At 43.3% G+C, this 10,770-nt stretch overlaps 1 protein-coding gene across 1 annotated transcript; it reads right to left on the bottom strand.

Annotated features, from left to right (window-relative positions):
* Positions 1 to 5,372: 5,372 nt before the first annotated feature.
* Positions 5,373 to 10,433, bottom strand: LOC131222575 (protein OBERON 4-like). Its single transcript, XM_058217704.1, has 2 exons — positions 7,203 to 10,433; positions 5,373 to 6,209 (listed from the first exon to the last, which is right to left on the bottom strand). The coding sequence occupies exons 1-2, from the start codon at positions 10,123 to 10,125 to the stop codon at positions 5,635 to 5,637; spliced, it is 3,498 nt and encodes a 1,165-aa protein (XP_058073687.1). The 5' UTR covers positions 10,126 to 10,433; the 3' UTR covers positions 5,373 to 5,634.
* Between the last annotated feature and the right edge of the window lie 337 nt (positions 10,434 to 10,770).

Raw genomic sequence — 10,770 nt, 5'->3', positions numbered from 1 at the left:
TTTCCATCCAACCTGTTGATAATGTCAAGAAGACCTGGATGCAGGGAAAAATACAAAGATTAGCTTGATCCAAAACTTTTGCGGCCCACATAAGTTTTTTAATGGTCATTCCTAACTATTTTTGGTGGTGTGGTCCATCTGAGATTTGGATCTTCTAAAGGTTTGGCATACCATCCTAAAATGAGATGGAAAAACAGATGGACGGCATGGATATACAACAAACGCATCAAGGTGAGCCCCACATGGTCAGGGGTGACAGCTAATCCACTCTTTGTAGTTGTAGGACCCACTTATTACATGACCTTGATCTTGCCCACATCTGCCATGTTGGTACATGGCACAACAAACTACTAGGTGTCATCCAAACACAAAACCTAGACATCCATGGACTGAAATTCACAAATTCTCAACATCCATTCTAGTCAAATGTCCAAGGTTGAAAATTTTAGAACGTAATCATTCATATACAAAGGTTTCTAAAGCTCGTACTCTGAACAGCTGCAAACCAATGTAACATGGCTTGGATAGTGGAGCAGAGCATGTTCTAGGACCCACTTATTACATGACCCTGATCTTACATACATCTGCCATGTTGACAGCCTCTTCCTCATTTGCTATGATGTTATATTCTCATATGAAAAGACTACCAAGTGTCATCCAATCACAAAACTCTGGACAACCTTGGACTCAAAACCTCCAAAATCCCTAACATCCATTCAAATAGATAGACCCATGGATCCTTGCAAACCTGTGTCCACACATCCAAGCCACCCTTTGTAGAACATAGGATTCTCCAGATTCTTATCCATTTCCCATACAAGCTGATGATATTGAAAGCTGATGTGACAAAACCATTTTTGTAGATAACCCCATTGAAGGAATGGCATAAAAAATACTGGCTCTCTCATCCACACAAAAAGAATAAGAGTTCTATTAAAAACCATGTCCCACCTCACACCCAAACAGCCCCTAAGGAAAAAACCTGCAGCCAAAAGAAGATGGAAGACGATAAGCAGCCGAAAGGAAGGGACTCGACTGCGGTCAAGACACACAACGAGAAGAAGGGTTTCTCAATCCAAACAGAAATCAAGGGGGCCCAATTTCAAGAGACCATGAAAGATGGTGGGTCTTCTGATTTCTGTTCCAACCATGGAAGGCAAGAAGGCGTGTTGCAAGGCCCAGAGCCATGGAGCCCAGGTCATAGGAATGAGCATGAAATGCTTGGTTTTCATCTCCATCGATTCTAGTTATTGATTTTCTTGTCAGGGGAGAGGAGATAAGTCTTTTGTCCAACTAGCTCATAACTCTCAATGTACCAAGTACATGTAACATCCAACCCATCCAAAAGGTTGGCCCCACCATGAAGAACACATCATGCAAAAATCAGGTCAAGTTCATCATGTGGGCTACACCATAAGAAAAGCATGTGGAGAATTTAATTTGATCCAAAGTACTTGTGTGGCCCACTTCCTGAGTATAGCAGCCTATTTTTGTGCTTGGTGATTTTCATGGTGAGGCTAACCTTTTGGATGGGTTGGATGTCATCCATGCATGAAAAATTGTAAATTATGGGCTGGGTGGATGAGGACTAGTTTCATTAAGACCTGTTCTGTAATACTATTTTCTTTCTTTGCAACAACTGATATGTAAAGCTGATAATCAGCTGATTGTAAGAGTAACTATACGTCTTGGCCTCTCTCATTCTTTCAAACACAGACACTTCCCCTGCTCATGAACCAACAGGCACCTCTTCATGTGAGATGTAGATTGGGTACCGCCCCTGCTTATACCCACATCAGTAAAGCACAATATGACAAGATTTGATTGGATGGCAGACTACTATAAGATATTAAGCTCAACGAAGTAGTCAGACCAACGACTTCCAAACGAATCACATAGCTAGTTGGTGTTGGGGTGTGGCAGGATTTGATTAAGCCACGTGCTACCATATCGATGGAGCCATGATCGAAGAGCATGTTGAAAAGTTGTTAGGTCAAGAAGGTACTTGACTGCACCCACCTCTGACAGCATCATGGTGGCCCAATCAAATCCTGCCACATCCTAACACCACCAAGCTACATGGTCATGGTGTTGATGTCGCCACGCAATTAGAGTTCCTTTCAAATATGTTTTGCATGAATCCATCTTTGACAGAAGTCTACCATACAATCAAATTGTGGGTACTGGAAGGGACAACACCCAATCTAAGGCCCTACAGACACATTTCTAAATTGGCATCGAAGTCTTCTATCAGGTGCGACCCATAGTTTAGATTTCATGCATACTCCAGCTACATATAGTACGAAACAATGGATAGTATAAGAGTATCCATTAGTATCTTCCAATCGTCTTGTCGGGCGTACGGCGTGTCTCACAGTAAACAAGAATAAAGTCTTGGCCTGATGATCTACACGGTGCCAGGTTGACACATCCACATCTAGAGGCATGCGGACACTTCTTTCCTTTTCTCTCAAAACCTATCCGATCTCATCCTTTAAAATGGGAGGCTCAAATCTCACACCATATCCAACCCCATCATTAAATGGGTGGCCCACAGGTTACATGAATGGTGTGATTTCTCATTACAAAACTAATGGCATCAAATTTTTTAAAATTGACATAAATACCCTTCTCTATATTCTGAATCCCTTCAAAGTTGGGACTCTCCGAAGAACAAATTACATGGGTAAAATTGTCCATAGCCATTCATGTTACATACAGTAGAGATATACCAGTAGGCCTGGCAATGAGCAGGGGGTGGTTCAGGCTCCGATTTTGAACTAGTCAGGCTTGCCTCTGATAGATATACCACTTTTCCAATTATCCAACGTTCAAATCCAAACAGGCAAAAGAAAAGGGACCGAATGTACCATGTTGCTTCCTGATGAATAAAGAACCCGTTTGCCACCTGGACTGGATCATTTGGATGGGAGGATCTTGTCGTCGCCCAATCCTAATTGGATGGTGATGATTTCTGGATCCAACAACCCATGAGGATTGTGATGGTTTGTGGACCCAAAACCCACTTGCTCTGATATTTTACCTGTTGATGGGATATGCTACCCTCAGCATCCCAACTCTCTGAACAAGCTGCACCACAGAATGCATTATCTTGAGTTAATGATTCAAATCGCATTGTTAACCTGAATCCTTCAGAGAAGTAACAGGAATTGATTACCTGAATCCATTGGAGAAAGAGAGAGAACAGAGAGGAAGCTCTTTTACCATGGCTAGGCAGGGTTGATATCATCCTGTAGTAGAAAAAATTAAGTATGACGTGTGAAAAAATCACTGTCGATCACTCTCACCTGCTGCAGCATACTACAAGAAACAGGCAGGCATCAGCACCAAATGACCCAAATGAATGTCATGGGGAAGTTTCCTATAAATGGCTCCAGCCATAAAAACCATTTGCAGACATGACCTGATCACAAATATCAGGCATGAAGGAACTTCCTATAAATGGCTCCAGCCATAAACCATTTGCAGATATGACCCTCCCTCCCTCTAGTAGTATCCATACCAGTAGTGTTGGTTGCACGAAGGTTGGCATTCAAGTAGCATACTGATCAGGCTACAAGCCTCATCTCTGAAAGACCAGACAGGCTGGAAGAACTACTATACTATATTAGTCTTAGTCTGAATCTGTTGTGAGCCCCCATTGGGGAGTGAAATAAGACAGTAAACTGTGAGCTCCCAAGCAGTGGGAGGAGAAATCTCAGGCTATGTGACTATTGAAAAATGTGCTGCTCCCATTCGACAAAAGACCCACACCCAAATTCCATAGCTTTGCATTTGCTATCCCCAAAGGTAAAGGACAGGTCTTTCCCTTTTGGGCTGGTTGTAAGCTAGGGATTCAAACCCCCTAGGGCCTTGCAGGGGTTTGTAGCTATGTCTGTTAATCCTCTGAGCTACAGATCCCACTCGGTTCTGTTCTAAACGTGTTCCCTTTCATGAGCTGCGAGAGGTTAGGCTGCCGAAATGAAAGGGAACGAGACGGGATGTCCCACACCTCACATCCAATAACCCACTGGATGGCTGATGCCATCCACTGCTACATTTGTGATCAGATGAAGGTGGTCAATATCAGAGTAACCTCCAATCAGATGAAGATTTGAAGATCAGGATCCATAGAAGCCGACAAACATATGAACTGATATGTATGCAAAGATCTATTGATTCCTCACAGCTGGGCCGGATCGGAAGCAGGCTACCGAAAGCTTCTGGTGACTTGCTTCTACGCCCAGCCCGCTGCTAGCTTTGAAGACAGCTGAAAAGCATATGAGTGCACTAGCGTGCAACGGCTTTTCAGCTGTTGCTTGCTTGCTTGAAAACTAAAGCGCACTAGCCGTTTTACTGATAGGCCTTTTAGCCGTTGCTTGCTTATTGGGACCTTCAATGACCAGGGTTCAATTCCTTGATTCCTACCCTAACTACTAAATTGGATTAATTCCTTCAATGCTTGCCCGGAGCAGGGCCAACCTATGGTGTACCTGTACCAGTTGTTGTGCCAATAGCAGCGCCAGGCAGCTAAGTTGGTGTGGAAGAACCACTGTGCCACGGGAAATTCTTCTCTATACAAGTTCAGGGGCTGGGGAAATAGCGCTAATTTCATTGCAAGTTTGATTCCCACAGTTCCCGTGCCTGTGATTTTTCTTGTTTGTATTCCACTCTTCATCAGGAGAGGGAGGGGCTTCAGCCAAGAGAGGAATAGCATCCCTCATGCTCAACAATATGTACCTCCATGACCCCCTTTGCTTGCGTGCCCTTTGGGCTGTACTCATATTAGTTGAACTGTGGGGTTAGAATTAGGTGAGAAGATGTTGGCATGCGAGTGTTGTTGATTAGAGCCTCTGTCATGGCCAACTCCAAAGCCCACGTAAAAGAGGAAGGTTGATGTCTGGTGGGAACTGATCATAAAACATTTGCCAGTCTGCAATTTAAAAGCCAAACACCAATTTACCGGAAAAAAGGCTTAGATGTTGATGACAGCAACATCTATGAAGACAATGATGGTAATGATGACAATGATAGACGGGCAGTAACACACATGCATGCAGGCATGCGTTGATACAATTGACCAATGACACCATTACATGTTTATTTAAGGGAAAAGTAAAATTTGCCACAAAAAGAGCCACAAATTCATCAGGAAAAGAATGCAAACAAAGCTTAGAAGTGCTTGGAGAAACATACTGAAAGAAAACTGTAGTTTTTTTAAAGATTTCAAAAAAAAAAAAAAACCTGTATGCATATAAGGAAAACAAAAGGAATGGGATCTTATTACCGATAAAGACAGTACCATAAAGACAATGAAAATCATGTTATGTGCAAAAATGTGAGAGCACTTGAAGCCTTAAACCCGTAGTAGATTAGTGAACCAATATTCCTCTTTCAATTTGCATCATGTGGGAACCAACCATTTCAAAATAGATGGAGTATTCTCTGTACAGACTTTAGTTAGTGGGACGAAAAGAAAATAATAAAGAAACTAATCTGACAGCCTCATTGTACCCAATATAAACCCTAAACCACCAAGACCAAAACTTACAATCTGCATCTAAACTTTCAGGCCAAGAGGTTACCCTACAAAGGTACAGTTGCCTCGGATCTATAATGTCTACTGCTGTGTCATCATGTATGAAGGTTGCGCTTTGTAGCTTCCATTTTCAACAACAGATCTTTAATATCGGTTTCCATCCTCATCTTCATATTAAAGTACTCGAGGTGTGCCTTTTCTAAAACTTGAAGTTCTTCCAGCTTTTGTTTGCGTCTTTCCTCAGCCTCAACCAAGCATAACTTGCTTATTCTGATCGCATGCTCTCGTTCAAACTTCTCATTTTTTGCATTTGCAATACGTTTCAGGCCTTCAGCTTCTCTTCTTGCATTATCAGCTCGTGCCTGGAACATTTCAGCCTCTGCCTGTTTGATCCTCACAATGCTCTCTAGTTCATCCACAACAGGCCTCTTTTCGACCTTTGGTTGCAACTCTGGGACCCCAGTTTGATTACCCATCCGATCCCAATCAAACCTGGGAAGAATGCTACCTGAATTTTCCCCCGCACGAGCTTTCTCTGTTGAGGCATACCTCAGCCTTGCAGCTTCCTGGCTTGGACCAACTATGCCATTGCTTCCTTCTCCTGGGTTCGTCTGGTATAGCTCCTTTACCGAAATGGTGGAAGGACTGTTGCCAAACTTGGAATCACTTTCTGAAGTTTTCAAAATAGAGAGGACAACAAGTCATGGTTAGGTTCCAGAACCAGCCAGCATTACAATTCAAACTATATCTAGACATACATGAATAAAGAAAAAAGGACAAAGTGGCTCAATTCTAGCACTTTGACAATCACTACCAAATCAAGTACCAAAAATAAGAGATGAAAAAGAATCAGACACATGGAAAGGCCAAAGAAAATAGCTACATGTGCTAAGCTAACACACACATGCATGTGCATGTGCATGTGCATGAAAGAAGAACATATTTCGATAATATACAAGAAAATATTCACGATCAAAAGTCAAAGCCTACAATTGCAGATGATGAAATACCAAAAGAAAAGAACATCTATAAATCCATATATCAATGAGACTGCAAAATTGCACATTAGATATCATTTTTAGGTCCAAAAATTGCCAGGAGCAATTTGTTTGAAAACCAAAGCTCATAGTGTATTAAAAGGAAAGAAAGTGGCTATGGAGTAGGCTTGCATATCAATTCCATGACCTTTCCACTAGAAAAACCATGAGACCATAACTAAGCCATATTGAAAGCCTCTTTATGGGCATGGAGCCACCATCAATTAATTCACTAGAATTACGACAATTTGCAAGCCTCATTGGATGTGGAAGGACATAGTTTAGAAGTCAGAAAACTATTCAGCATGTTTTGTGATGTAAAATATGTAATAGATCAGATCCTATTATTATCGTTATCATATCATTATCATTATCATTATTATTATTATTATTATTAAAACATGGATTCAGTATGGAATATAGAAATAATTACAAACAAGACATTTAGGGTGTGGATGCACCTTACCATATAATTTTTAAGATATCAGAAAATATGGTGACAAATAGAATAAACATGGAAACAAAACATCATCAATATGTGCACAGGACTTCAAACTATGGTTATAATCATGAGTTGGACTCCAACAAGCCCATGAAGTTCTTCACAAAGAAACTAGAAAACTTACCAGTTAAGAACGATATGATACTGCTGTAGACCTCAGTAAGATTGGATTTATTTTCCAGTTTCACCAACATCTGAACAGCAACGTCATGCAGTTGCTTTCCTCTTGCATCCTCACTGGCATGAAAGATCCTCCTCACATATTCAAGTTCCTTGGAAAGCGTTTCAGCCTTCCAATCCTGTGCACAAGTTTTGAAGACTTCCTTCACAAAGCCAAACATCTCAGAAGGATGATCGCAGGCAATACAGTGAAACTGCATCTCAGTCGTTCCTTGAGCCCCCATGACACTGAGCCCATTTCTGATATGAGAATCCCGTAACCCACAATCCGTATGGCACCAATGATAACACACATCACAGCCAACCCAACTACAAGTATTGGATGCCATGTCAAACTTTGAGCAAACAAGACACATGCAATCTCGGCAGAATCCGTTCTTTTGCACACAGAACTTGCAATCGCATTCATCCATGGACAACATACTCTGACACGCAAGATTTCTACACTTCAAATTCAGAAAAATCTCGACTAAAACAGAAGATGGAATATTATAGTCTGGCCGAAGGAAATCCCGAAGGCCAGTCTTAAGAGCCACAAGGATCTCCACCTGCACCCGATGACAATTCATTAATGCCCCCAGTGTAAGGTCGGACCTCCTTTGAAGTGCTTCCTGCAATGCCCGTAATTGCTTGTGCTTATCTCTATTATGTATTATCTCATTAACGCTCTCCTTTAGAGATGATATGGACTGATCTGTCATTTTTTCGATTCTCCCAGCCATTATTTGTATTGGTTCTGATACAATGCCAGCAATTATTCTCTCAAAAACATTAGTGCCATTCAGAACAAGCTGTCCCGTTTCCCTCTGACCAATCGTCAATAGACTACCACTGTTACTCTCTCTCATCACCTGCTTCCTATCCTTCGTATGCTCTGATCTAGTTTCATGGGAACCAACACTGTGTGGGGGGGACTTGACATCATCTTGCCTCAATTGTCCAGACAATTGCCTTGAAAGAATCAACCGCTGATCCATGCCATTAGGTATTCCAGTACTTCCTTCTGACACCTTCACATACTGCCCTTGCACAGCTTGAGAATTTAACCTGCCCCGTGTTGCTTGAGAAGCATGACGAGCCCCGTTCCCATTCTGTAGCATCCTTGGACACAACGAAATTTCTTTGCATTTTGGCTCATTGGAGGACTGACCATGCCGAGTGATGTGCGGAACTTGATCAACTCCTTGAAATATAGGATGGCTGCCAACAGACTGTTCATAGTTTTCAAATGAGTTGTGTGTGAGAGAGCAGCTTGGGTTGTGGAACAATGTCTGCGAACCTGAACAAGAAATTGATGCAGTAAACCCATCCGAGCTTGTACGGAATGTGGTAGGCAAAGAGTGCACACTTCTCCCATGAGTAGGGGAATTTGGAGCATGGCTTGGCAATTTGGGAGCTTCGACTGGATTGTGGGAAGCAGGAGCTATTGAAATACCTGGCAAACCAAGAGACAATTCGAGTGGCTCCATTCTCAACCTCTCATCCTTGTTCTGACTGTCACCTGAATGGTTTTTACTCTCCTGTCTTGTAACATCGGAGAATAAAAATAACTCAAGGCTCCCAGTGCTCGGTCCTGCCATAACATCATCTCTGCCCACCATCAAATCTCTTGTCATCCACCCACCAACTTCCATAGAATTCCCTTCATCGGGGGTTGAAACGGCCAGTCCTTTACCTTTGTCCTTTCCTTTATCAGTCAGCTCATCTGTCATCAACCTCAAAGGTAACTTGGGTGTGTCATTCTCTTCTGTAGCTTCCTTATTTGGATTGGGCAAATTAGCACCCCCTGCTTTGATTCCGAGGTCTGTGCTTCTTCCTTGTTTCTGTTCCTCCTCCAAAGGCAAGGGTTTCTCAATACTTATTTCCTCATTGATTTCCTCTTTCCTCCTGCTTTCAGGTTCATGGTAAGGGGAAGGTAAACCGGTGCATTCTTCCTCGGCATTTTCATCCTTTTCTCTGCTTCCCTTAGCTTCAACATCTTCGTCCCTCTCAAGCAATTCAACTGCAGTGTCAACCTCACAATCTGGCACCTCATTGACTTCCTCAGCCCTACTTGTTCCTGTCACTGCCTCAAACATTTCGTCTTCCTGTTTTCCCTCAATCTCCAATTTCTCACCATCGGATGATTCCGCGTCCTCCATTTTCATTCCTGACCTTGTCTGACATTTCGTGGACCCTGCCTCCTTCTGTGGCTCTTGCTCAGGCTTCAGTTCAGGATCGGGTTCAAGCTCCCCTTCTTCCATTTCACTGCCCCTATTGCTCTCCCCATTGGCTTCTTCCATCTTCTCCAACTCGATGCTCTTCGACTGCTCAACACTGGAGTCCTTAGACCATGGCGGCGACTTCCCAACATCTCTAGACCCAGCAGACGACCTTGAACTCCCTCTATCCTCAGACCCGACCCGATTCCCACTCCTCGGATCCTCATCGACATCTTTCCCGCCATTCCCAACTGATCTCCGCCACGACGAGACGTTCTCCTTCCGCAACGTGGGTTCCCTCCATGACCGAAACCCTTTCGGAAAGTCTCGCCTGGAAAAGCTTTCAGATCGGTGAATCTTCTCAGGCCCACAGTAGACGTTCCGCGGGGAAGAAGCTGGCATCATCCGATCGTACCGATCAAACCCCTTCCTCCGATCAAAACCATCGGATTCATGGTCGAACCGCTTCCAGGAGGGCCTCCCGAGCTCTCGATCATCGTCAAGAGACCGATCATAAGATCCCCTCCGTCCACCATCAGCTTTCGGACAGAATCGACGGTGAGCGAACGAACGGTCCGGATCTTGGCCCCTCCGTCCCCAATCCTTAAGAACACCCTTGTCACCGACGGCGGCGAGATCTTCGCCGTACGATCTCTGTCGCTTCATCGAAATTTAAAGAAAACGGAAATATAAAGGATTAAAGCTTCCAAACCCTAGCCTTTTCCTTTTTTTCCCCCCGTAAGCCCTAGATTTTGAAAACCTTAACCCCAAGAAGTAGAGTTTCAAACCCTAGAGGGAAGGAAGAGAGAATACCTGATTGCATGGGGAGATTTCGGGGGAAGATCACCGGAAAAGAGCACCGAAAAAAAAAAAAGGGGGAGAGGGAGGGGGAGAGGGGATTCCGTTCGGATTTTTCCGGCCAGAGAAGGGGCAGTTGCAGGTTTTGAACGTGAGACGAAGGGAAAACTCCAGCCTGGATTTTCTTTTCTGGAAGGCAGGCAGGCTACTTATTCAGTCAACGCAGTTAATGCACCTACAGAAAGGCTGTGGAGACGCGCGCGTGGAAAGATTGATTGGACCGGAATCCTCTACAACACCTGTTGTAGAAATTGCGTACAACACCCGATCTCCTTTAAGCCCATATTTATGTTTTTGTAAAATCCATTCAGTCCATCAGTTTTAAAAACCCATTTTCACCGCATACAACGAAAATCAGATTGATATGAAACTAATATAGGATAAAACGTCTTAAATTCACTCGGGATAGCCCACATGAGTTTTATAACAGGTTCAACTTTTAGATGCAGCTTG

Source organism: Magnolia sinica, chromosome 13, assembly GCF_029962835.1.
Source record: "Magnolia sinica isolate HGM2019 chromosome 13, MsV1, whole genome shotgun sequence".
NCBI classification, from domain to species: Eukaryota; Viridiplantae; Streptophyta; class Magnoliopsida; order Magnoliales; family Magnoliaceae; genus Magnolia; species Magnolia sinica.
Note: the sequence above shows the minus strand (reverse complement) of the source record. Positions and strands in the feature narration are given on the sequence as shown.

Coding starts and splice junctions, on each gene's coding strand:
- LOC131222575 (XM_058217704.1), bottom strand. CDS start 10,125: ATGAAGCGACAGAGATCGTACGGCGAAGATCTCGCCGCCGTCGGTGAC. Junction 6,210..7,202: donor TATCATATCGTTCTTAACTG/GTAAGTTTTCTA, acceptor TGAAAACTTCAG/AAAGTGATTCCAAGTTTGGC.